The sequence below is a fragment of the Mesocricetus auratus genome, unplaced genomic scaffold (assembly GCF_017639785.1).
Source record: "Mesocricetus auratus isolate SY011 unplaced genomic scaffold, BCM_Maur_2.0 Super-Scaffold_6730, whole genome shotgun sequence".
NCBI classification, from domain to species: Eukaryota; Metazoa; Chordata; class Mammalia; order Rodentia; family Cricetidae; genus Mesocricetus; species Mesocricetus auratus.
Window position 1 is genome coordinate 44,501,220 of NW_024429184.1, and position 27,970 is coordinate 44,529,189.

Below are 27,970 nucleotides of genomic sequence, written 5' to 3' on the forward strand. Positions count from 1 at the left end.
AAGACTGAAGAGAAGGCTCAATGGTCAAGACTTGAGTTTGGCTCCCTGAACCCATGTCCTGCAGCTCCAACCACCTGCAACTTCAGCTTCATATAATCCAACACACTCTTCTAAACTCTGAGTATACCTGCACTTATGCACACATATGCACGTGCATGCACACACACATACACAATCATATACACACAATTAAAACAATAAAAATTCAAACTTAGGAAACTCATACTCTGATTTCTCATGATTGTATAAGCCTTTCTGCTGCATACAGGCTGGTTAACACACTTGCTGCACAAGCATAAGGATGAAAGTTTGGATCTCCAGAACTCATTAAATACAAGGTAGGTTTGGTGGCTTACCTGTAAATCCAACTCTGGGAATGCAGAGACAAGGAATTCCCAGAGCAAATTGGTTAGCTAAGGTAGAAAGCAGCAAAGACTCCCAAATGCTACCTTGGGCTTTTACATGTGCATCCCTGCGCGTGCGCGCGCGCGCGCGCCCACACACACACACACACACACCACACACACACATATGAACATGAATATGCACGTGTACACACATACCAGGAAGAATCTTTTAAAAGATCTGTGTCACCATTACCTCTTAAGTGACTATTGTGTGTCATATCCAACATCCTAGATGGTACCCAAACACTGGAAAGTTGTTAATCACCTAAAGAAGGAAAAGAGGCCACTGTAACCTGATCCTGCTTCCTAATGATCTGACAAACCTAGACAGCAATGTAAACTTTCAACCCCTCTTCTACCATGCATAGTAGGTAATCAATAGTATAAATACAACCTACTCTGCTTATCTGTTGCCATGAAGCCACCACACGACGTAAAACACTTTATCCACCAATCTTAATTTGAGACAAGCCCATGTTTCTTCCTTTGATGACAACTGTGGCAGCACAAAGGATGGACCAGCAGAAGTCACCAAAAGGCCCACTTTCCCATATCTTTGGAAGTGACACTGGTTGTTGACTGGGACCTTCAGGTGGTCATCTTGGACATGTGGCTTGGCTCTTAGGGTAGGAACATTACCTCCATAACTTACCTTGCAAGTCACAGGTCATTATTTCTAACATAATCTTTTGATTAGAAAGAAGCAAGCCACTGAGGTCTGCCCACATTTCAAATGAGACAAAATTTTATTTCTTGGTGGCAAGTGAGAAAAATAAAATTATGGTCATATTTTGAAAGCCAACCATGACCCAGTCTAATCTTTTGTTTTTCAAAAAAAGACTTGCTTTCTTTGAATACTGTATATAGGAAATGATGAAAAAATGATATCATATGACTGGCTTCTGAGAAAAACCTTTGCAAGGCTCATCAAAGTAAAAGCACATACCAGTACTAAATTTTTACTGCTAAATAATATTCCATTATACCTACATATCACTTTTTAGTCATCTGTGAATCTGTGTGAATGGCATTTAGGCTGTTTCCGCTTTTTTGATCTTAGAAATAACACTGACTTAAGTATTACAATGTATACATTTGCATTTTACTAGGGGATATTCACACACACACACACACACACACACACACACACACACTCACACACACACACACACACAGGAATCGCTGTGCCATACAGTGCTAGCACATATACTCTTAGGAGGCACTGCCACACTGCGTTTCGTGGTAACTGTACCATTTTTACAATCCTACCCTAGTGCGCTTAGGTTTATTTTTTGCATTGTTTCAGTTCTATCCAAACTGACACAAATCCTTAAAAAAAAAAAAACTTAAGTGGGGCTTTCAAGTTCATTATCTACTCTTATCAAACAAGATCTAAGGCACAGCTGCCTCCGGCATGTGCAGACAGCCTCTATCTTGGATTTCCTTTAAAAGTTTGGGTTTTTTGTTTTTGTTTGTTTGTTTTTTATTATTATATTTAGGAGGAGAGTGAGGGAGTACCACAGCATATGCTGGAAGGTCAAAGTCAAGCTAGGGGAGCCAGGTCTCTCCTTCCACTGTATAAAAGCCAGGGACTGAATTCAGGTCTCCAGCTTGCTAGCTAAAACTTCTACTTGCTGAGCCGCCTCAGCAGCCCTCCATCTTGGATTTCCATATGACACTGCACTGTACCTTTAAGATTCTAGCTGTGGGTTCTAAACAAAATCTACATTCCATCAACTTCATCTTCACACTTCCTTTACATTTTCCTAGATGTGCTCCATCTGGGAGACATTTCTTACTTTGACCATCACTTACTATCTGGAGAGGCTAGGTGTATTAGCATTTTCTTTTCTTCTCTTTTGTATTAGCATTTTCTACAGAAACAGAACTGACAGAATGATACGTGAGATTGATTACAGTGCTTACAGTTTGTGGTCTGACTATTCCAACAATGGCTGTCTCCAGACAGAAAGTCCAAGAATCCAACAGTTGTTCAGTCCGTCCATCATGAGGCTACATGTCTTAGCTGGTCTTCAGTCTATGTAGGAATCCTTTAGAAGCAGACTCTAATACAAGTGAAGGAATGCCCTTGCCAGTGAGAGCACAGACAAGCAGGTAAGAAGCCAATGCTTCTTTCTTCCATATCATACAGAAAGTCGCCAGGTGTGGCATATACCGAAGGTGGCTCTTCCCACCTCAAATGTTGCAATCAAGAAAATTCCTTACTGGTGTACCTATCAGCTTGGGTTTAATTAACTCCATATGTAGTCCACTTGATAACCAAGTATAGTCATCACACTAGGAATGAAATGTTTTAGTCGGGCGTTGCTGGCACACGCCTTTAATCCCAGCACTCGGGAGGCAGAGGCAGGCGGATCTCTGTAAGTTCGAGACCAGCCTGGACTACCAAGCGAGTTCCAGGACAGCCTCCAAAGCCACAGAGAAACACTGTCTCGAAAAAACCAGAAAAAAAAAAAAAAGAATGAAACGTTTTATTGCTCAAACTCTCAAAGCCATGTTCCTGTGTATATAAATTTTCTTCCTGCTCATCTCTCTCATATTTTACTATCATCCTGAAGGTATTTTTTGACAAAACACTTAAAAAGCCCCTTGGCTAGAGCATCCAGTTGGTATCATATGTTCATTTTTCACTGTTAGTGCAAGTCACCTTACTAAACTCTCTGCTACATAACAGAAGTTACAGTTGTTTTAGCTTGCTATTTTCATCAACTCTTTAACCTTTTACCAATCACCTCATAGTACGACATTAGTCTCGAAGACTTTCCTTATATTCAAGGCCCACTCCCAAAACCCACTTAGGTATTTTTGTTATAGCAACAAAATCCGAAAATGAAAAAAAAAAAAAAAAACCAACTAGGCAACATATGGAAAATGGAGCCAGTGAGGGCTACTGCTTCCATGCCCAATGCCGTGCCTGCCCTGAGAAGCTGAAGGTCTGACAGAAGGCAGAGAAAATGCAAGCTCAGTATGAACACACTGCAGTGAGTAAGCCAGCAAAACTGCAAGTCCACATTGTGCCATATCAGGCAGGCTTCTCTACAGACACTCAACCAGTCAACTGTGTGTTACCCAAGGGAACGCAACAGACTAGCTTACACATTGGGGACTAGAGGGTCTAACAGTGAATTTCTTCAAGATGAAGAGGCAGAGGCCACAGAACCACTGAGTTTATGGAAGAGGACGCCTAGCTGTCCCAGTCTGGTAATGAAAGCCTGGAAGCTCCCTGGAGAGTTGCTAGTATAGAGTTCACCAAAGAAGGTCAAAACAGCTGGAGTTTGATGGCAGCAGCAACAGACACACTAAAGCAGGAAAGAATTGCAGATAAAGACAGTGCTTTCCTGGGCCCTCACTCTTGGAAGGTGACACCCACATAAAGGGCAGGCCTTGCTCCTCCATTAATCCTCTCTAGAAACACACTCACATACATGTCCAGAAGTATGCCAAGGTAGTTCTAAATCTAGCCAAGTTAACAGTAAAGATGAACCATAACACCCCTGCCAAACAACTGTACTGTTTTCCAAGTTGCAACTTAAGACTTCTAAATTGTGTGTGCAATGTCCTATAGTCAGAACTGGCTGGCCTAAAATTACATAGGATTCTGTGCTAAAATGTACATAACAGGCCTTTTTTTTTACAGCTCTTTACAAACTACTTGCAAGGGCATCAGGCACACTTACCCCTTCGCTCATGCTATACATTTTGCCTAGGCAACCTTTGTACTAAGTGAAACTGCTTCCATAAAGCAGACTTTAAACTTCACTTAGCAGGTTGTAGCTTCTATTTTTTGTTCTTTTCCTGTTTCTCCTTTGCAATTAAATAGTAAGCCACATCTGAATGACAATCTCAGCACTCAAATGATGCTAATTAAGTTTAGATGAACAGCTGGACAGTGGCAGTGCTAGTGCACCCCTGTAACAGAGGGCAGGAGGCAGAGACAGGAGGATCTCTGCTGAGTTCCAGGACAGACTGGTCTACAGATCAAGGTCCAGGACAGTCAGAGCTGTTACACATAGCACGTCTCAAAAAATAAAAAGCAAACAAAAAAATTAGGTGAACAAAGAAAAACTAGGGTCCACAAATTTAAAGCATCAAGAGACTACCCAGGCACTGCTCAAAACACACAACGCAGTCTAGCACTGCCCTCCATGGGGAGGCTTCTGCACTATGCAAGAGACAGAAGGAAGGTGGAGATGGGAAGTAAGGTTATGGATGTGGGTAAGACTGTGAGTGCACTGCTCTTATGCATGAGCACTGGAAAACAATTGAGGGTACAAAGGGAAAGGCTATGCAGTATTCCATGCTATCTGACAAGATAGGGCAGCTGTGGCAAGTCCAGGTTTATAGACAAACCTAGGAAACGGGATTTCAAAAAGGCATAGAGTTCACTTTCAGATTTCTGAGTTTGGACCTGTATCTTAAATACACCCAATGTGTGGGCAGCTGCAAATGAGAGGCTTGGTGAACTGCCCGCTGCCGAGCCTCATGGAATGCTGGCATTAGAAGGTTTCCCAGCAAGCAGAAATCAAACCATTTGGCAAGAAAATTGAAAAATCATCAGCTTTTTAAATCACCATCCTGTGAGCCCAAGACAGGATGAAGAAGCTAAAGCTGGATGCAAATCCAGACCAGAGTTAATGACTTCTTGTGTGAAATGTGCCAAGTCAGTCAAACTGGCTCTATCTCCATTCTCATCAGTGACACAAGACAGAATACAAGTCTATTCCAGAGACGCATGGGAAATAGCTAACTAATGATTATAAATGACTTCAGAAGTACAAAGTACTGTCAGAATGCTAGATTATATGTCCTAGGATGTCATGGACCTTAAAGTGGAAGTAGCATTTATTTCACAAATACAGAGAAGGCTTGGTACATTTGCAAAAACTCTGTGATACCAAAGTACCCGACTAATTCGTACTTAAACAAAGGCCCCTGTGACAAATTAACAGATTTTTGAAAGCCAGGAAAATGCCTGAAAAACCAGGAGTTCAAAAATACAGATTATGGACGAAACCAGTGTGTTTACTTGACTTGTTTTGGCAAGCTTATTTTGTGATTAAAGTGTGGTCTATGACTTCTGATAGCAGTTTTCATACTAGCAGATGCTTCATTTACTTAAAATGCTGTACAAATTCTCTGTCCTATAACAAATGACATCAGTTTGCCTTGGTTCACTTTTTAAAGCAAATATGGAAATAGAAGGTTCAATGTTAGGGCCATGGACAGCCACAGACCTGCCTTTCACAGAGCACCTTACTGATGACTAACCATGTGGCATGGGCAAATAACTCTTGTCTCTTCAAGTCTCATCCCATTATCTTTATAATGGATGAAAATAACAAACCCTGCATTCTGAAACATTCTGAAGCATGAACAAGCCCATGTACATAAACTCTTTAGCCAGTGCCTGGCATAAAGCAAATAAAAGTTCTATTTGCTTCTGTGCAATCTCACATACACAATTAAGATCTCCACTATTAATTTAAACAAGTATTGAGATATAAGCACTACTCAGGCTGACATTCGCACACCACAGGCGTTAACATGTGTACACTACATCAAGTACCTGCCTCCCTGCTGTCATCCATGGGACAAAATCCTTTTCCTTATTCTTCTCTTTTGTTTAGATGGGGTCTTACTGTGTAGCCTGCCTAGTCTAGAACTCTCCATGTAGACCAGGCTGGCCTTGAACTCAGAAATCCGCCTGCATCTGCCTCCTGAGTACTGATACTAATTGCATATACCATCACACCCGGTTATTCACTTCTTTATCTATCACTACTTCATTATATTTCTTAGATATCTGTGTGAAGACCTGCCAGAAATGACACATAAAGAACTTTATATGTGTTCACAGATAGAATCTCTACTAGCAGTTCATAAAACTTAAGACCAAGTCACTGAGGAGAAATACAGAATTATCCACTCTTTATGCTAAAATTATTTTTAAAATTCACCCTCAGGTACATGCAGCATGGCTTCATAAATAAAGAAGTTTTAGTTCCTCTGATAAAGAATATAACCTTAAAACAACTTTCCTTAAGCTCAGGAAAGCATTACAAAAACTTTCCATCTTATACAATTAGACCAGATTCCAGAGAAGCAATTTAATTACCAACTATTCAGATGAACTACTCAAAAATTTATTTAAAAAGCATACAAATAGAAACACATATTTTCTACCAAATATTAAAAAACATACAAATCAGAAGGAAATAACCAATAAGGGTCAGGGAGCAGAAAACAGGGAACTGAGAGAAAACCAAGACGAAATCCAATTAAGACAAAATAAGCAGTTTAGGAGAGAATGGTTTACAGTAACATCCAGATCGTGGCTTAGACACTGGGCGTGTCTGAGACAATGAACACAAACTAGCAGGTGCCAAGCAGATTGCCTGTCCTCCTACAGCACACTGCGGCTACCAGGTTCCCACCAAATGCTGCCAGAAGGAAACCCTGTCTTGGCTTCATCAACTCTTCTAGTTTTAATCTTGAAAAGGTGAAAGCAAGATTTATCAGTGAAATCTCCTTGTTTTTAAACTATCAACTAATTCTTCTTCTAAAGAAAATTAAATCACTACATGGGCCAAACAAACTATAACTCTGTTGTGTTCAGCACACCAACTTCAGGAACTTTAAAGCAGTATAAGAAAGTCATGGATAATACCCTGAAAGTGACCAGAAGAAGGCCAGGACCAGAATAGAGCCCATTGGGCTAGCACAAAGAACTGAGAATTTCAGTGATGAAGCGGTCCACACGGATAAAGGTCATTATATTTCTTAAAAACCCATACTCTGGAGTTACTACTCACCCTCATAGTAGTACTATGTTGGCTGGAATTATAAACAAGAGTGATACAGAAATCACACAAGAGACCAAATTGTAAATGACCCTAATTTAGTCCTTGTCAGACTTCTAGAAAGGCAATGATGTATTTCAGTAAGTCATACTAGTCATCCCAACCATGCTGAAATAAAATTATAAACTTCAAGCAGAAAATGTGAAGCCAGGAGACCATGTGGGAATCATTCCTTCCTTCTACCATGTGCGATACAGAGCTCAAAGTCATGTCTTCAGACTTGGTGACAAGCACTTTCACGCACTGAGTCACCTCACTGGTCTCTATAAACCTTTTCTATGAACAGTCTCCCAATGAAGTTCTGGATAATTATCTGATCTATAAATTCCTTGTATTTTGAAGATTCATTAAAATCAGACATTGTCTTCAAAGTAATGGTTACATGCTACAGGCTTAGGCTTCTTTGTTTGAAATTTTCAATATCAGGTTCTTATGAACTGTTCACCTACACATAATCAGCTTCATAATGAGTCAGGTGTATAAGTATGAAATTCATCTATGATTCATATCTATCATACAGACCTTTCACAGTCCAAGTAATGATGTATAATATTTTTTAAATGTCCATGAAACCTAAATTTAAATGGGATAGGTTTTCCTATGTATGATGTCAATGCTCAAAATTTTAAATTTGTAACAATTCAGATTTGTAATTTTTCAGGTTAAGGACACCTAAAAAAGGGCAAAAACAAAATGTTCTTACATTGTTCCTTTCTCCCTTCCAAATTACCAAAAGACCTAAGGAAAGGTAAAGCAGAAAGCACTCGTTTTGTAAACAAGCACAATTTTATATTTTGTCTACTCACAGCTGCCAATTAGTTTAACAGCAACTTCTCAGATTCTCTCAATGATATACAAAGACACTTGGCAAGCATTTATTTATTAAGCACCTAGGAATTTAAATCTTTTAATGCTAGTTAACAAGAAGTTGTTTTTAAGCACATAGAGAAAAATAAACAAATACAAATAACTAGTTCTCTGTGTAGATACACTAGAAAGAATCAAATATTAAAGAAGTAAACATTAGCCAACCTAGCCTGGGTGTGAAGGTCTGGGGACGTGTGCCAAAGAAGGGTCCATTTAACTGAGGAAAGCAGGTGAGGTCGGTAAAGTGTTCAGGAAAGTGAGAACAAAGGTGAGTGTTGGGTCAGGAGAGTCAGGGTGGGTGTTGGGTCAGGAGAGTCAGGGTGGGTGTTGACTGAGGAGAGTCAGGGTGGGTGTTGAGTGAGGAGAGTCAGGGTGGGTGTTGAGTGAGGTGGGTCAGGAGAGTCAGGATGGGTGTTGAGTGAGGAGAGTCAGGGTGGGTGTTGGGTCAGGAGAGTCAGGGTGGGTGTTGAGTGAGGAGAGTCAGGGTGGGTGTTGAGTGAGGAGAGTCAGGGTGGGTGTTGGGTCAGGAGAGTCAGGGTGGGTGTTGAGTGAGGAGAGTCAGGGTGGGTGTTGAGTGAGGAGAGTCAGGGTGGGTGTTGGGTCAGGAGAGTCAGGGTGGGTGTTGAGTGAGGAGAGTCAGGGTGGGTGTTGAGTGAGGAGAGTCAGGGTGGGTGTTGGGTCAGGAGAGTCAGGGTGGGTGTTGAGTGAGGAGAGTCAGGGTGGGTGTTGAGTGAGGAGAGTCAGGGTGGGTGTTGAGTGAGGAGAGTCAGGGTGGGTGTTGAGTGAGGAGAGTCAGGGTGGGTGTTGGGTCAGGAGAGTCAGGGTGGGTGTTGAGTGAGGAGAGTGAGGGTGGGTGTTGAGTGAGGAGAGTCAGGGTGGGTGTTGGGTCAGGAGAGTCAGGGTGGGTGTTGAGTGAGGAGAGTCAGGGTGGGTGTTGAGTGAGGAAAGTAAGGTTGGATGTTCAGTCAGAAAAAAACAAGAGTGCATCAAAGGGAAAGAATTGATGCTACCAGAGTTTAAAGATGGAGAAAAAAGAATTTTAAATAAGATTTAAATCAGGACAGAATAAATGCATCAAACAGAGAAAAAACACATTTGCTCAACTAACATTAAAAGCTAAAGTGAAAGTTATAAATTCACCAGTTACGTTTTTCCACAATCAGCTGACTTGCTCCTTCACTGGTTCATGCCAACTGGACCAAGACCATGTACAAGCAGTTGTGGGCAGGTACCAATGTGCACACACATCGACTGGCACAGATGTGCCTCTTACTGATTCCTGTTATTATGAATTTTCTTATTAATAATTTCTTATGTATATGAATCCTTTTTTTAAAAACACTCATGAATCTACAATATTTTTAGAATTTACTGATCCAAAGTAAACCTCAATTGGTTGACCAATGTGTCCTAAACCTGCACCTCACCTCTAACAGTAGCTTAACTGGCCATTACTCTTCTACCTACCTCATTTTACTTTGAGCACAGTGATATGCTCATATATCTATAAAGCCCTTTAAATACAAGAATCTGTGATTGCACTGTTCTCAATATATAAAGGAAAACAACGTCTGGATGAAGTTCTAAAGCAAAATGAGCTCTTTTCTAAAGTTTGAAACTGTTAAAAAATTGACAATTTAAACATAATACATGTTGATTCAACTCCTTTATCATTTATTCTTTTGGCAAACATCAGATAATGAGCAAAGCTATCTTGCTCATAATAGTTACACATTCTTTGTTTTACTTTTTACAGGCTGTAAACATATGTAAGTGAATAAAATTCTTGGCTGAAGACAAATTTCAGAATTTTGACATACACATTTCCAATCAAGACTAAAGAGAAAGCTCATGGGATACCACTAGCAGCAGCAAATTTAATTCGCATTATGTTGTTTTTAAATTAACATCTGCATTCTTAAAAGACTCTTTTTTTCATTTAAAGCTAAAATGGTAGAAGTTGGCCATTCACTCTATTTATAAATATACTGGCCATTTTAAATAAAACATAAACACAAAAAACAGAAATACATAATTAAGTAATTTAAATTCTTGTCAAAACAACAAAACATCAATGAGTTATTTTTTGCAGTGACTAAGTTTCATATTTTGTTTTGTTAATCCTCAATGCGTTATTTTAACATGAAGATATTATTCAAAAAAACCTCAAAGCATTCAATTTACAACTTCATTCTTTTGTAAATTTCAGAGAAAAAAAGAAAGATCAGATGTTACAAAGCAGGCACCCTTTAGAACACACCGTGTAGGAGGCAGAGGAAGTTTTAGTCTGCTGGAATGATCTCAAAAGTCCTGACTTGCTCTCATGACCACAGTCTCTACCATCTTGTCAGTGTTACCTACTTATAACATCATAAGTCCATTATTTACTCATAGAAAGTATACATGGACCAAAAGTCCAAATATTATAAACGTGATGCTCAATCTTATTATATTTCTAATGTGGAAAAAAAACGATCAAACCAAAAAGTTTCATTTTCATGAATTTGGTTTTTTTTTTGTTGGTGCTAGAGTAACCCTCAAGCCTCCTGCATGATAAATGATAAGCTAGAGCTCTGCTAGAGCTGTGTCCCCATCCATGGTACTGTGCTACACAAGCATAGCAGACACCCTTCCCCATGTGGGTACAACTCTCTTACAAAGAATTGTCAGAAGTGATTGGAAATTTAAGTTACAGAAATCATTCTCCAGAAAACTGTTCTGTACTGATTTTCAGCTCTCGGCTCCTGAATAGTGACCTTCAATTGTGTGTGTGTGTGTGTGTGTGTGTGTGTGTGTATTTAAACATCTGAGTAAAAAAAAAGCGATACAGTATGTAACTACACAATCCGTAGCCAGGGCTTTCTTTGAATCCTAGAAAGTGAGCATAAACAGAGACCCTGTTAGGACAAAAAGGGGGAGACTCAGAAGAATGTGACCATGGCCCCTTCTGCATTACTAACGCACCGCCTTGCACAGGTGTGCAACCACAGGCCACTGGATATCCCTCAGTGGAAAAAGGCTCTAGGGAAAGCAAAGCCACTGAGAAGTGTTGGAGAAAATGCAGGAAAATGTAAAAATTCTTAGTTGTGAAGAGAATAAAGACACAAAGTAACTCCAGCCTCAAGCTTGAAAAAACAGCAATGCAGAAGTCGGTCTTTTAAAAGGTATACACAGCCAGGAGTTGGTGGCGCACGCCTTTAGTCCCAACACTCGGGAGACAGAGGCAGGTGGATCTCTGTGAGTTCGAGGCCAGCCTGGTCTACAGAGTGAGTTCCAGGACAGCCTTCAAAACAACACAGAGAAATCCTGTCTTGAAGAAAAAAAAAAAAAAGCTATACACACAGAAAAGGACAATCTTCAGTTTGTTAAATAGGTTGAAAACAGACACAATGAACACATGTTTATACTGATTCTGTCTCATTTCTTTGAATGTAACTGATCCTCAGGTAAGTATTCAAAGCTTCCTAAAAGTGGTTTCTCCTTGGCTGCAGAGATGTGCTACATAACAAGCTTCACCTCGCTGATCCTAGGAATAAAGACCAAAGTTACTCTGACCGTGCTCATTTTACAATAAATGTGCTGCCACTGCAATATGTTCCTACCATGATAGAGACAGGCTCTCTGTATTTAAAAAAAAAAAATCAAAATACTTAATTTAGGAATATAAAGTTGTGGGGCCAAAATTTAAAACAAAATTTATTCAAAATCAGAATGTCCAGGATAACTAAAACTCATTAGTGAGAAGTGTAACATCTTAGAATAATGTTCTCCACAACAGAATTTAAGTTCTAGGAATGCCATTAAGAGGGCACTGGTTAAAGTTAAACCAATGTATTTCTAAAAAGCCTGTTAGTAAGCTTATTCATAAATCTGACTAAAGGTAGCTGTGTTTTTCAGTAGCATTTACAACAATCTAGCTCTTGGTAGGAATATGCAGATTGGCACACTACAAAACAGTGTAACATTTTGTAAACTAGCTGCAATTTTCAGTAGCTGAGTTCACCAACCGTGTGACAGAATTATAATGTTCTCCTAAGCCATATGCATGCCTCATGTATCTGAAATGGAAAAAGAGAGAAATCAGTCGTTTTGAGGAGGTAACGTATATTACATACAGACATACATAACTAAGTACTTTGAATGTCCCATTCCATAGAGGTATCATTAATTGACAATATGAGCATATTCATGTCACATCATGTCACAAGTGTTAGCAAAGGCTGAGATGCTAATGGCTTAATGAGGTCAAACTTTGACTAAAGTTCAAACTACTAATAAGAATAGCTAAAATCACACACACACACACACACACACACACACACACACACACACACACACACACACACAGAAACTGGAGAAATAAACCCTCCAAATTGAATGTGAGGGACCAATTCTCAATCATGCAAATACATTTAAAACATGAAGAACTGTTTGAATAACCCCATCTGTTATGCTAATTAAAAATTAATTAATGTCAATGTGGGCAACACACAAGACTAGCCTGAAATTTTATAGACCTTTGAAAGGACTTTCTTCTTAGCTCATACAAAAAAAGAAAAAGAAACAAAGATCAATAGCCTAAGAGATTATGTAAATCACACATTCTGATGCTATTTCTGATTGCCTTTAAAATAAGCAAAATTAATTTAGCATTTTGATTAATCAGTATGTACAACCCAAAATCTTCACATACCTTTTTGTCTTAATTATGAAAAATAAAATAGTAAAGCTTCCTAGATACTTACACTAGTATTAAAGGATTCTTTGGATACTCTTCACCAACTACAATAGGAGGAGCATCTGCTTGTAGTATCTCAATTGGTGTTTGTAATATGTGAGACAAAGCTCTTAGCTATAGGGGAAAAAATGGATTAGCAAGAGAAACAAAATTGCAAATCTTATTCAAATAACAACTACTGAAGTACATACACAGAACATGGTAGTCAGTCAGAGCAAATATGTGCTCTGTTCATAATAGTACCAAGGTCTCAAGTGAGTGGACACTTAGTATTTGTTGAATTGATGAAAAACTCAAAATAAATCAATGCATAAAGTAACTAAAAGCCAGGAGTTTCTCAAGTCTTGGACATAGACTAGCTCTGTAAAAATACCAATGTCAAACTTGGTGAAGTGGGTGAAGGGTAGATTGTGATTATTATACCAGTCTCTGGGGTTGAAAACATTCCATTTGTCATAATGATACAATTTTTAAATACTAGTGGCTAAGGAGCAGACCAAACCATTACTGGCCAAAGGACAGGGACTAGGTCTGGCAAAACATGAGATTCCTTTTAAAGGCTTCTCAGATGACACTGATACAGTCAGCAGTAAGAACAAGGTATATATGTGAATTTCTCTGGCCCGTGATGGAATCTCCATCTGGTCAGCATGCAGTACTACCTTAATTTTATAACATACAACATAACCTTAGAGCTTAACGCCTAATGAATAATAGTCACTAATAAAGTAGTGCTAATGGCCACTGACATGCTGTAACTAAGCACTACACTCATGTATATACTTTAAGTGAATTAATTCATGCGGCCTTCCTAATAACTTCATGGAACAGATACTGATGAGTTGGTTTCAGTTTGGGTTTTTTTTTTTTTAGGGTTGGGGGGGGGGCTTGTCTGTCTGTTGATGTGACCCAGCTGCTTGAGAAACGGCTATGTAAACAAGGTCGGCTTCAACTTTGCAGAGGTCCTCGGGCCTCTGCCTCCCAAGGACTGGTGTTACAGGTGTGAGCCACCATACCCACTTGACTGTTATTTTTTTTTAACACCTGGAAACTGAAGTAGAAGGATGCTAAAAGATTTCTCTGGGTCAAACAAAATTAAATGACCCTGTTGAATTGAGGAAGCTGACTGAATCTAGAACCCGAATTCATACCCAAATCCATCACTGCTAGTCTTCCAACATGGATTGTTAATTTATACGTCTGCCCAATTACAAAGGTTACACCAATAACATAGAACTTTTATGAGGTTTGCAATGAATGCTAAAAATTATTTCAGGAATATGAAAAGGATTCTATGCTACATGAAAAAATAAAATCCCCATATTCTTTTGCAAAATAGTCCTTTGATACATTTTTCTTTAACTAGCACAGAGTAGTGTGCAAAGCAATGTCTTCAAAAAGCCACATAAAAGGACTAGTGAGATGGCATAGCAGGTTAAGGCCCTTGCCACCAACCAGACAACTTGAGTGTGATGCATGTGCTGGAAAGAGCATCAATCGCTGAAACGTTTTCCTCAAACTGCAGTAAGTGTGCTGTGGCACTCATATTAACACTCACACACACACACAATCAGATTTTCTTTGGCTTTGGTTTTATAATATATTTTTTTCCCACTGTGAAAACAACAACTTGTACTTCAAAGGAATTCACAAGCAATGGATGAGCAAATATCCTTCCAGATGTTTTTACAACTCTCTCAATTAAATTATGTCAGCTTAACAGAATTAAGTCTCCAGTACCATCATATTACTTAGTGAACCTTTTGAAGTAGTTCAAGTTTCTTTATTCCTGCCATCACAAAGTTCGTAGAACAATTGTAGAGTGTGTGAGTCAGGAAACAAAACTTATGGAGACAGTTCCCTCTGGTGGAGAGGTCCAACTACAGCATTGTATTAAAAATTATTGCAAAGAAATATTTACATATCATCTTCAAACAACAGTTTAAAAGGTCTTCAGGGACATAGACTACTGAAGACAACTAGTCACCTTTATAAAATATTAGCACCACTAAAGTCATTTATCTGCCATCTTAGTTCACAAACTCTTGTGTATCATGTACTCCCTAACTTAGCTATTGTCACAGCATTCAACTAAGTACAAGAGGTCTTACTGAACCATTTTAAAACTAGTGGTCAAGAAGTTGGATGACTCATCCAAGGCACAAAGGAAAAGTCTGAGCATGAGCCTAGGAGTTACCACCTCAGACTTCTTGTCACCACAAGGCCTAACTGAATGCTTTGTTAATCAAGGTTAACAGAAAATTTTAAAATTAGAGCTCAAGGAAGTCATGCTAAGTTTCTGTGTGTCTGAATATATTCTTTTCTTAAACAATATTAGTGCATCAATTTATTGCCTTCAAGTAATATACTAACATACAGGAATTAAACAGATAATTATTATAACAAATGTGTTATGGTAAGATTTAGTCGAAATAAAATTTTCATTTTGTATTCCCTAGGCTGGTCTAACCTCTTCATCTTCTGGCCTCAGCCTCCCTAATGATGGGATTACAGGCACTTAAGTCTGACCTTGGTTCATTTCTATTTCTGATATAAAGAGGAAGTTATTTTTCCAACACTGATCTACAAGATTAAAAGGGACTTTCATGGGATAAAGTCTACAATAGGTTCTCTCTTTATATAGCCCAGGCTGGCATCCAACACTGCCTCTCCACTGCTTGTATTACAGGTGAGCACCACCACATCAAGTATTCTTTTTTTTAAGATACAGAAAAATCAAACAGATTGGCTGTAGAAGCATCACAAATGAAAACATTCAGATGAGCCAGCACTTGGGAGGCAGAGGCAGGTTGATAGCTGTGCGTTCAGAACAGGCTAGTTAACAAGAGTTAGTTACAGGACATGTTTCCAAAGTTGCACAGGGAAACCCTGTCTCAAAAAACACCAGCTTCCGTAAGTCACAAATCCAACACTGAGCTACTTAAGATGAAACCGTGCTTCACTAACTCAAAGATACATGGTCTAATCCCAGGCACAAAAAAAAAATGTGCCTATTTCCTTGTCAGTAGAGAAATGGCAAATGTAGAAAGAAAAAGGCATCTTCAAAGAGATACTGGGTTTAGCTAAAAAAAAAAAAAAAAAAAACTGAAAACTACAAGTGGGATTGATAAATAGTTTAACACCTACAACTGCCATGAGCTCACACACTTACCTCAAGCTGACCTCCCCATGCCGCTGTGTTCACAATATCATCACAGTATTTTCCAAATTCTTCTGTAGAGAATACATCAGAATTTTTATGTCATCACACAATTCTTGATGAGAACAGCTCCCTTCTGTATCACCTCCTTTTAAAATGTAATCTACTTCCCAGAAAAACCCACCCCAACTTGCCACCTTCTTTCTATCCAAGAGCAAAGCATTTCTACTTCTCCCCTTCAACCTGGGACCCAGAGTTATCCATAATTAACTGACCTCTCCTCTCCTTATCTAATGTTATGACTCCTAAGAATGTCAGCAAATTCATTATTCTCACAAGTGCTCTAAAGCCAAAAGTGCATACAAGGTTAAAATATATGGCCTTCTATAATTAGGCTTACTATAAGAGCCTATAGAGAGTCAAAGTACAAATGAGTTTGCTCTCTCCAGGGGTAGCGGCAAATAGTTCCTCAGCTTCTCTTTATATGATTTGTATCAGTGTCACTTTTAGTAAAAGGAAGAGATTTTTCTGAATCTCTGAAAGAAGTAAAAGACCTAACCTCTGAGTTTACAATAGGCATATTATTGTACACATACACTTTCAAATGCAGCGTGTTAAAATGGTTTTGCTAAACAGGAGATGGAGAATGGCTCAGGAGGTAACAGCATTTGCTGCTCATTCTTCCAGAGAACCTTGGGTTAAATTCCCAGCACCCATGAGAGAGCTCACATCTGTCCTCTTCTGGTCTCCAAGGACATAGGCTCACACATGGTACATAGATATACATGAAGACAAAATATCCATACACATGAAATGAAGCCAAACATCCTTCCTATCCAAGGAAGGGAAGAAAAGCTATGACAACTAAAAGACAAATATGCCCCAAATGTTAATCTGTTTTGTATTAAGTCTACATTTTCAAAACAGTACCTAGAATAAATACCATACCCTTTAATAACAATTTACTGAATGGCACGCCTTTAATCCCAGCACTCGGGAGGCAGAGGCAGGTGGATCTCTGTGAGTTCGAGGCCGGACCAACAGCCTCGAAAACAATACAGAGAAACCCTGTCTCGTAAAAACCAAAAAAAAATTTTTTTACTGAATGAACGAACTAAAACTTTTGTCTTTTTAATATATCAATCAAATGATCTAGCAGTGTTGTATAGACAAGTTTAAGAATTCTGATATATGCAGTCACACTTGAGATCTCTCTATAGATACCTAGCACATGCCTCACTCATCACAAATGACCAACTCCACTGCCTGTGCTCATACTGTACATTCTGTGCTATGTTCTACCTCTTCTATGGAGGGCCGACTCCATTTAAGAAAATCAGCCTGTGCCATCCCTTCCCCAAGTCCTCCTGGCCACTCCCAGTGGAAACTGCCATACCTATGATCTTCCTTACTTTCCTTATTCTTAACATCCCTGACGAACTTTCAGATTTTAACTTAGTATCACCCTTGTTTGCAAATTGTGTTTTTCTGTTTGTTTGTTTGCTTTGCAAGTTGTGATTTTTTTTACTTTATCATAAAACTGTTCCTTAATTACCAATTTATTTTAATAAAAAGGTTAGATTATTGTTCATGAAGGGTTGTGAAGTCAAATTTTACTTAACTAGTAGCCTTTTAGCTATAGCTTATTGAAAGTAACGTTATACTTCCCTGAGTATGATTAAGTTAGTTTTCACAATCATTGCTTACTCATGATTTTAAAGCCCTACACCTATGTACTTACAAATACTGATCAAAACTCACCTCCTTCTAACTTTGTTAAAAGAGAAACTAACATATAACTTTCAATAATGACTAATCCTACTCTTATCTTATTTTCTTAATGACTTACATATAGCAATTAATATATTTTACCTACAAAATCGTTAAGTACTTAACAGATAAAGTAGAATATATCTGCATCTATTCCAATTATAGGAAATAATTTTGCCTACATTCTAATGATCTATTCTTCATAAGAAAGGGCTTACATGCTACACCCAAAAAGCATTTATTACAAAACCAGAAGCACTAACAAAATGTAGTGAAGAAAGCTATACCACCTGGAGTATACATATTTCCTGTGTTGGGGTTGGTTAAAAAGGGCAGGAAGTCTTCGGAATGGCTCTGCATGTACTCAGCAGTCTGCTTCCGCAGGGCAGCCACAGTCAGAGCACAGTCCTGCTCTCTCAGCTGGTCCTCAAGCGCTCCATACATACAATGGCCATCAGAAGGAATTTGCTTAATTTCCAATTCTCTGGCTGCCAATATCTGAGCAAGTTTTTCACTCTCTACATGTCTAGCTCCAGATAAGTTCTCAATTTCAGCCTCAGCTATCCTTTCTTCCCGCTCCTTTTCCAAAGCAGCCTTTTTCTCCTAGGACAAGAATATAGGAAAGTTAATTGGTAATATTAGGGTTAATTCACATTTTGAAATTTTTTTGCCATTTTCCCTCTCCCACAAGCATTGTCATTTTGATCCCCTCACTATTTCAGGACTTTCTAACTACAACCATTAAAGGAAATTACCCCATTTATCTGGCCCCTGTTCTTAGCACTTCACTCTGTACCAGCATATAAAAAAGCCTTTCTTATAGCCAGGTACAGTGGAATAGGTCTACAGTTCCACTTGGAAAGCTGATACAGAAGGATGACATATCTGAGGAGGGCTTGGGCTACTGAGTTCCAGTCTAGCCTGGCCTGCAATGTGACAGCCTGTCTCCCACAGAAAAAACAAAAGGACATGGGGGGTGGGGTAAAGGGACTAGGAGAGCAAAGGGAAGGGAGAGGAAAAAGAAAACTTGAACAGAGACCTTAAGAAATCTGCTTGTGGGCTGGAGAGATGGCTCAGAGGTTAAGAGCGCTGACTACTCTTCCAGGGGTCCTGAGTTCAATTCCCAGCAACCACATGATGGCTCACAACCATCTACAATTCAATCTGGTGCCCTCTTTAGGCATGTAGACAGAACATTGTATATGTAATAAATAAGTCTTTAAAAAAAGAAAGAAACCTGCCTGTTTGTTTGCTTATGTGCGGCACTGTCTTTCTGTGGTAGCTAGGCTAGCCTACTCTCTCCATCCTTCAGGATTACTGGCATTTGCAACTACAACTGTCCTCATAAAGTCTATTTAAAAACATATCAACAAGCCGGGCGGTGTGGCCCACGCCTTTAATCCCAGCACTCGGGAGGCAGAGGCAGGCGGATCTCTGTGAGTTCCAGGCCAGCCTGGTCTACAGAGCGAGTTCCAGGACAGCCTCTAAAACAATACAGAGAAACCCTGTCTCGAAAAACCAAAAAAAAAAAAAAAAAAAAAAAAAAACATATTAACAACTTGACTAGCTGATTTCAAAGTACTGTCTTAGGATGCAGTTGCCCTGGGAATAACAGCCCACACTTTAATCCCAGCAATTGGGAAGCAAAGGAACTCGAATCTCTGTGAGCTTGAGGCCATCCTGATCTACATAGTGAGTTTCAGGACAGCCAGAGCTACAGAATAAGACACTATCAAAAATATTAAAAAGATTCAGCTGTCCTCAGTCTTAAAGTCAGGATCATAATTAAACCCAAAGAAACCCAAGTTTAATTCACTCTGCCACAGTGGATTCACTATGTTAAAACCACCAGAAGGGTACAGACAGATACAACTTTGATCTGTTTTCTTAAAGTGGGTAACACCTATACATATAGATTTTTTTTAAAGCCTGCTTACGTGTAATTCAAGAATTACAGTAGACTAAAATCCCTCTAAATCCTAGTGTTCCCTAAAGCTCTGGATGCATATCCTTCCAGATTCTTCTATGCACTATAATAAACACAATTACAATTACAGAAAAGATGGCATACCCTTTGTAACAAAAATGGCATTATTTTCTATATAGTATAATTTACTTTCTTACTTAAACAAGGAAATAGGAATTCTTGAGATTTTTCCCAAGACTGCATATCCAGGCATGTTGTAGGATTCAGAGAAGTCAACAAGAGATGTCAGTAAGTACAGTGGGAAATTGCACTGGGGGACGGAGGCAAAGGAAAACATCCCCAATAGTTGAACTAGTAAGAATCACAAGCCAGAGAACATCCATGTTTCGTAGCTAAAAACAATTCACAGAACTAGCATATAAGAGAAAAGTATCAATAGATGAGAATGCTGGCTAAAGACAGGTTTGTCATTAATAAATATTGTTTGTGCTAATATAGTACTATCACAACATTTGTAGTTCTTTCTGGATGGTAGAACAGTGTTGTTAGCGGGTTATTATTGTGCTTTAAAGTTTCTAATGTCAGTCATGGGCATATTTAAGAGGAAAAAAAAACCTCATTAAACTTGGCAAATTTTTTTCTCCAATACAGGGTTTCTCTGAGTAGCTTTGTAGACCAGGCTGGCCTGGAACTCACAGAGATCCAACTGCCTGTGCCTCCCAAGTGCTGGGATTAAAGGCGTGCGCCACCACTACCCAGTCAACAATTTTCTTTAGCTTACGTTACTGTATTATATAATATCAGTACTTAGTCCCATGTATGCCTGTGCTCTAAAGGCATGCAGTTCCCAGAACCAGAAGAGGGTGTGTGTGTGTGTGTGTGTGTGTGTGTGTGTGTGTGTGTGTGTGTGTGTGTGTAGAGAGAGAGAGAGAGACAGACAGACAGACAGACAGACAGACAGAGAGACAGAGAGAGAGACAGAGAGAGATCCCCAGAACGTTAGAGATGACAGTGTGTGTATGTGTGTGTGAGAGAGAGAAAGAGAGAGAGAGAGAGAGAGAGAGACAGAGAGAGATCCCCAGAAGAGAGAGAGAGATCCCCAGAACTAAAGTTACATATGACAGTGTGTGTATGTGTGTAATCCCCAGAACAAAAGTCACAAATGTAAGTCACCGTCCCAGGTCCTCAGGAGAGCAGCCAGTGCTCTTAGCCACTAAACCATCTTTAAGCTCCTGAGAAATCCTGATTTAGTAAATTACAGATGGAAAAAAAATGGTAAAGCAATGTTAACAAAAGGTAAGGACTTTCATGCTCTAACTTCAGCCCCCCTGGGGCAGAACAGGAAGGCACAATCCAATACACTGAACTGTTCTCTCATGTGGCCATGGTGGTTTTCGGTGTGAGTTTAAGGACCTGAATCAAACAAAAACAATAATAGCTCACTAACAAACACAGACCAGCATAGGTTTTTTTCTTCCAGCTTGAAGCACAACAAAAACAGCATGATTTACCTCACTGTTAACTACAACTGCATCTGAGTATAAAATCTTAGGACACAAGGTGGCACTATTCCTTTATAAAAGACTAAAACCAGTTTCAGAGGGGAAAGAAAGAGTAAGCACCTTAGGCATCATCTAATCCAAAACACTCAATTTCCTCTTCTGAGGAAACAGCACACAGAAAGATTTCCAAAGACCACACAGCTGGTTAGAGCAGGGGGCTGGGGACAACACCCAGAGCTCCTTCTATGCAGGTACCTGAATCAGAATAAAGGTTAGAGCAGGTAGAAGCAGCAGATAACGTCGTTTACTTTTCTTTACCTACTTTTAATCTGTTAACAAACACCCAGTGTCTCAGGTGAAAGGCATTCTGGTATGAATCACTGTCATTAATAGCATTCCATACAGGTAAGTCTTGATTATTCCAATTTCTCACAAATTTGGATACTTTTACTGCCTGTATCATCTCCAGGGGAGAGAAGAGAAAGAGACCCTTGCAATTATTTCTCAAGACATACACAAAAATGTAGTATGCAGGCCAGCAAACTGACCTCACAAAATGCTGGACATGGAGCAAGGGTTTTCCAGTCATAGTCTCCACACCTAGAGGACAAGCTGTCACCTAAAAGCTCCTCTCTAATGAAGTGGTCATTCACTTTTTTTACTGACAGAATGGAACTTCATTCTATCTTCCCAGCCTTTAAGACTCTTAAATGCTAATTTCTATGTGTATGTGCCTAATAATCTGCTTCATAACTAAAAAGCAAAATGAGCTTGCTTTCAGTAAATCAGGTGGGAAATTCATTGGTTTCTTGTCTCTGTGGGAGTTTCCAACATTAGCTACTCTTCTACAAAGATAGTCCTAGAGACAGATTGGTAATAAAGCTTAATAAAACCAATAGATGGGAGACAAGAGCACAGGACTCACAAACACAGTGCTAGTACGACTAGAGTCGTGTTGATTTGGGCATTAGTCCAGGTCTGCAGTAAACTTTCCCTCTCACTATGATAGCATAAGTCTCATCTTTCTCATTTGCAAAACAAAGAAACTAAATCTCATTCTACCTCTCAAGTTCCTTATTTTTGGAAATCAATTATTTTACTTCTACCTTTTTTTTGGTTGGGGGTGGGGAAGGAAGTTGGAGCAGTTGGTTCTCTACATCCACCATATGGGCTCCAGGGATTGAAGTCAAGTCCTCAGGTTAAGCAGCAAGCAACTTTATCCACTGAACCATCTTGCTAGACAGAAAATCCTGAGTTTAATAAAATTCCCCCACGTTTCTCCAAATTAAAAGTAACAGACCTCAAGAATCTTATGATAAATCACTACAACTGCTGTGCTTTTCTTCCAGAATTGTCTTTCTACCAAAATGACCACCAAACTAATGTCAAATTTGCCCATTCTGAATTCAGTTTCCATTCTATTAAGCACTATGAACATTTGGTGTTCTCTGCTCCAAAAGCCCAAAAGATTAACAAAGGAACAAACTGGGAACTATTTTCTCTGCCAAGTGATAAAGCAGTAGACTATAAATAAATATTACTAAATCTTCCAGAGTATAGTTGGTAAATGTATTAATTTCAGATAGGAGAGAAGTAACAAGCTTTTAAAGAAGATAGATCCAGGTATGAATAAACAGGAATTGATCAACAGAGGAGATACAGCCTTGGTTTTTAGAAATAAACAGGCTAACATTAAATAAAGCAATTAATAAGTTCAAATAATTTTTTGACTTGTTATATAAATGGTATACAAAACACCCGTTTTTGATGTATAGAAGAAAAGTAACAATTGTGGGACCATGACAAAAAAGAATGGCTACCATAAATAAGGAGTTGAACTAGAGTAGCATGACCTCTAAATGATTCTTTGGAATTCACAATAATATTAGTCAAGAGTAAAATTCCATATGCTAAATATATTTGACTATTTGCAGCATAGCATAGCTTTCATACACAAAGAGACAGTGTCATGTGCCTCACTTTTTCAGAGGAATATGACGCACTTAAAAAGGTAAATGTTATCATTTGTTGACACCAGTTCTCCAGGCCTCGTATTAATGGTCCTGGCCAGTTTATTATTTAATATCCATAATAGTCCTCTGACATAGGTATTATTTTCCCCTATCTACTATTGAAACTGAATTCAAAGTCATGAAAGTAAGTGAAATGCAAACCTTACCTGGAGCTGGGAAGCAGCCTAGGGCCCTGACTGACCCTTAAAAAAGGGAAAACATCTGACACTAAACTCATGCTCTACTATATTATGTACTTAAGAAAACACTATGAAACATGCACTTGCATCTTAGAAAACATGAATTAGTAACAGTACTCCGAACAAAAATATGATTTTTAAGTTTCCTTTCCTAAAGTGAAATGGGCTTACCCACCTCATGCCATTCTCGTTAATACACTCTTCCTAACAAATCTAATGCTGAGCAGGACGTTGGTGGCGCACGCCTCTAATCCCAGCACTCGGGAGGCAGAGGCAGGTGGATCTCTGTGAGTTCGAGGCCAGCCTGGTCTACAGAGCGAGTTCCAGGACAGCCTCCAAAGCCACAGAGAAACCCTGTCTCGAAAAAAAAAAAAAAATCTAATGCTGTATCTCATTGCCACATTTGTTTTTATTATGTTATGTCTCCTGTGTAGAATAGCTCGTCTACATGGGGGAGGGTCTAGGCCCTGCTCCAAATGATATCACAGACTTTGAAGATCCCCCATGGAAGGCCTCACCCTCCCTGGATAGCAGGAAGGGGATAGGACAGGGGGTTGGTGGGGGCAGGGGAGGAGGGAGGGAAAGGGAACTGGGACTGGCATATAAAACAAGCTTGTTTCTAATTTAAAAAAAAGAAAAAAGAATATCTTGTCTAAACATTTATCTTTCCTTCAAATTATAACACATCATTAACACCTGACATAATGAAGTTTCCCTTCTCTGATGTATAGTGTAACTAAGCATTATATAGATACCAACATAATTCTCTGAGAACACTGGATCTCTGCTGTTCTACTGTACTTCTAAGTTCAAACCTTCACTTTACTAATTGTTTCAAAGTATTTTTTAATGTTTATTTTTTAATTTTGTCTATTTGTTTGTGTGGAGGTGGATGTGAGCATGTAAGTACAGGTTCCCATGGAGACCAGAGGTGTCAGATCTCCCTGGGGCTGCAGTTGTAGATGGTTGTGAGCAGCCCCAAAAAGGAACTGGGAACCAAACTAAAGTTGCCTAAGAGTAGTCTGAGCACTTGTCCACTGAGCCATCTTTCCAGCCCCCAAGCACTAAAATTTTAACAAAGATGTGCATCAGTCATATGACCCCAGACTGAAAATTTCTAAATTTTCAATATTGTATTTGTCTAAGAAAAAAGTCCTTTGCCTCCCCATTTCCTACAAGAACTGCAAACTAGACATCTTATTTTTCATTGTCTTATACTTACTATCTTCTCTAAAAAGTAAGGAAAGGAAAACCTACCTCACAAGATTACTGTCAGGATTAAATGAGATTTTAATATAAATAACTAGAATATTATCTGACATATGGCAAGCACAGGTCCCTAGACAAGGAACTCCAATTTGTTTTAATCTTTTATAGAATACGGAAGGAAGTATTGAGCACTAGCTTATATACTTGGTGATATGATTTTCATACCCGTCTCTTTTGTGCTTTTGAAATCCGAGGTGGTTGATTCTCAAGTACCAAGTCTGAAATGTTAACAGCAACCGAATCTATCTGAAGGAAAAACATTTAAGAAAAGAAATTAGTAAAAAAAAAAAGTGTTAAACTTATGGGAAGTGTTAGGCTACTAAATTATCACTAAAAAGTAAAAATATTTCCAGTTTGAGCAGCAACACTAGACACATTATTAGATAGTATGGCTTTGGCACTCAATAGCTATTTCTCTTTCTCACGTGTAGGTTCTAGGAGTGGGACTTGGATGATCAGGCTTAACAGCAAGCATGCCTTACCTGGTGAGCTATACTGGCATTCCCGAAAAAAGTTTTCTTGTCACTTTCTTTTCTATTGCTGTTGCTGGGTTTTGAGATAAAGGTCTTGCTATGAAGCCAAGGCTGGCCTCAAACTCACAACCTCCCTGTTTCTGCCTTCTGAATGCTGGGATTATAGGGATCTATCACCATGCCAGGTTGGAGATAAAAATATTTTAACATTTAGGAAGGCCACAAACATGATGGTTGGGTAATGAAATTAAAGACTTTGACACTATATTTAATATTGTATAAATGGGCATCCAGAAACTCTTCCCTTGTCAACAGAACAAAGGTGAATGAAAACTTATGGAAGATGAGATCTTACACAAAACTAAGAAATTCCTAACAACAGTTAACTGAAGTTGTAGAATATATGACTCTTCATATTCAAAACTCATGCAACTATATTACACAAAGGTTTAAAGATAGCCTGATTTTATTTTTGTTTGTTTGGTTGGTTTTTGAGAAAGCATTTCTCTGTGTAGCCCTGGCTGTTCTGGAACTCACTCTCAAGACCAGGCAGGCCTTGAACTCAGATCCAGCTGCCTCTGCCTCCCAAGTTCTGGAATTAAAGATGTGTGCCACCCACTGCCCCAACTGATGGCCAAGTTTTGAATTTTAGCTTTTGGCACTCAATAGCTATTATGACTTCAGCACAAAGATCTTAATCTTTCTAAGTGTATTTCCTACTGGAAAAGTGCGATTATCTACATTTATTTTACAGGTATTATTGTACAGTACTACTGACAATTAACTGAAATAATCCATATAACATAGAGTGAACAAAATGGCTGGCATACACCACTAGGTCGAATGATAAACACTGAAAAGATGCATGGCATCATGCTCCCATTTACACAAGAAGCATCTCTAAAACTTCATTCATTACAACTGGCTCCCAAAGCCAGCTTTTATAACTTCAATATGATTTCACATTTGCCACCCCATTTGTTTTTCATAGGAACCTTAACCATACACAAAAGCAATTGCCACCATGTCATATCCTTGGGTTGTTTAAGTAACTTTGCAGAGGCTACATCTTATTCATCAGTAATCCTTGACAAGCAGCCTAGTCTCCAGCTTTCACTCTAGAGAAACCTTCTCTAGCACACTGCTTGCTTTACACATCATCACTGGGATAAGCAAGTAGGTACTTCTTTGCTCATCTCCCTTAAAGAAATAATAAACCTGGTCCCAAAATACTGAGGAAATGGAAAGCTAGGTGTGGTGGTGCATACCCGTAACCCCAGCAGTTGTGCAGACAAGCCAGTAAGATCTGAAGTTCAAGGTTATCCTCTGCTACAAATCCAGATGGGTGGCAGCCTGAACTGCATGACATTTTATCTCAAAAAATAGTAATGCTGAGGGCTGGTGAGATGGCTCAGAGGTTAAGAGCACTGCTTACTCTTCCAGAGGTCCTGAGTTCAATTCCCAGCAACCACATGGTGGCTCACAACCATCTAAGTGAGATCTGGTTCCCTCTTCTGGCGAGCTGACATATGTGTAGGCAGAAACTGTGTACATAATAAACAAATCTTTAAAAAAAAATAGTAATGCTGAAATGTGATATATGGGTGTGACTGCATGACTTGATTTTACTGCCAGTTTTGGGAAAGGACACAGTAAGCAGCTCAACGAGCTCAGACGGTTGCTTCCAAAGGCTCAGAAACGAGTTTTATTCCCCCTACCTTACTCTCCTTCAAAGTCAGCTTCAACTGCTCCAGTTCCTCCCTGTGCTTCTGCTCCATTTCTCGCTCCAACTTTGCTACATCTTCAGTGAGTTGTTTCCTCCTCTTTTTGTCATTTTTGGGAACAGCGTTCTTCATTCCCTGAATTTTGGCTAAAAGGTTACCAAATCCATCGTGTCAGAGCCCCCAGGAAGAGCGAAAAGCAGGAGTAAAATGTCGAGAGGCGTAATTATAGAATGTAATGTAATTATAGAAGCAATTAGTCATGACACAACAATCAGCTACAGAGAAAGGCCCGGATGACGCTTGAGATCCAACATACACCTCGCAAACCCAACCACCTTGAATACGTTTGGTTTGACAGGGCAAAATGAAGTTACAAAATAACACAATTTCTGCCTGTCAAATAGCAAAGTAAAGCAATTCGACCACACTACTAAGGTCAAGTGTTAGGAACCGGGCAGGAATGGGAAAGGTGGCAGAGGAGGACCAAGCCCCCGGCCTCCAGGGCCACCAGCAGCAGCAGAAGCGCAGCACCGGCTCGGGGTCCGCTGCTGGCAGCCCAAGGGGACACCTCCGAGGACTGCAAATGGGGGCCGGGCGAGAGGGGAAGGCTGGAGAAGGCACACCAAAGTCATCTGCGGGGGAATGCACGCTGCAGGCCGGCCGCCCCTCCAGGTCCTCGGGGTCACACGCCACGCTCCCAGCCCTGGGTGGGGACGACCTTCAGATCCCCAGCCCCTCTGCCGTCACCTTGCAGCTCCTTCTTCTCCTTGCGATGCCTTCTCAGCAGCTGCTCTTCCTCGTCCAGCTCTTCTGCCAGGACCTCCTCCATGACGACCAGGTGGCGGGGCACACGCGCGGGGCGAGCCGCGCACGGCAGGCGGGCCAGTACCTCCCACCCCTCAACCCTCACCCCGGGCGCCATTGGTCGCCGCCGAGGCCCAGCCCCGCCTCATGGCGGCTCCGGATCCAGGGCTAACCACTGAAACCCGGAGAGGCCGGCATGGGCCAGGGCGCCTGCGCGCTCCCACCGCTCCGGACGG

The 27,970-nt window shown here is 39.8% G+C and overlaps 1 protein-coding gene across 6 annotated transcripts; it reads right to left on the bottom strand.

Moving 5' to 3' along the window:
* Positions 1–653: 653 nt before the first annotated feature.
* Otud6b (OTU deubiquitinase 6B) lies at positions 654–27,970 on the bottom strand. Of its 6 annotated transcripts, none has more exons than XM_040741204.1 (8): positions 27,678–27,969; positions 26,925–27,076; positions 24,899–24,979; positions 18,114–18,426; positions 16,066–16,127; positions 12,901–13,007; positions 12,163–12,213; positions 654–672 (listed from the first exon to the last, which is right to left on the bottom strand). In XM_040741204.1, exons 1-8 carry the CDS (start codon positions 27,850–27,852, stop codon positions 669–671), a joined length of 945 nt encoding a protein of 314 aa, XP_040597138.1. In that variant the 5' UTR covers positions 27,853–27,969; the 3' UTR covers positions 654–668. The 6 variants fall into 6 exon arrangements, with proteins under 6 accessions (XP_040597138.1, XP_040597122.1, XP_040597132.1 ...); XM_040741188.1 differs by lacking the exon at positions 654–672 and adding an exon at positions 1,135–2,473; XM_040741198.1 differs by lacking the exon at positions 654–672 and adding an exon at positions 8,153–9,434.

What these genes read in the sequence shown, in the direction of transcription:
- Otud6b (XM_005066823.4), bottom strand. Translation starts at nt 27,852, where the DNA reads ATGGCGCCCGGGGTGAGGGTTGAGGGGTGGGAGGTACTGGCCCGCCTG. An exon ending in CAAAAGCACAAAAGAGACGG is followed by an intron (nt 18,427 to 24,898) that starts GTATGAAAATCA and finishes TTCTTGTCCTAG; the next exon opens with GAGAAAAAGGCTGCTTTGGA. An exon ending in AGGAAATATGTATACTCCAG is followed by an intron (nt 16,128 to 18,113) that starts GTGGTATAGCTT and finishes TATTCTCTACAG; the next exon opens with AAGAATTTGGAAAATACTGT.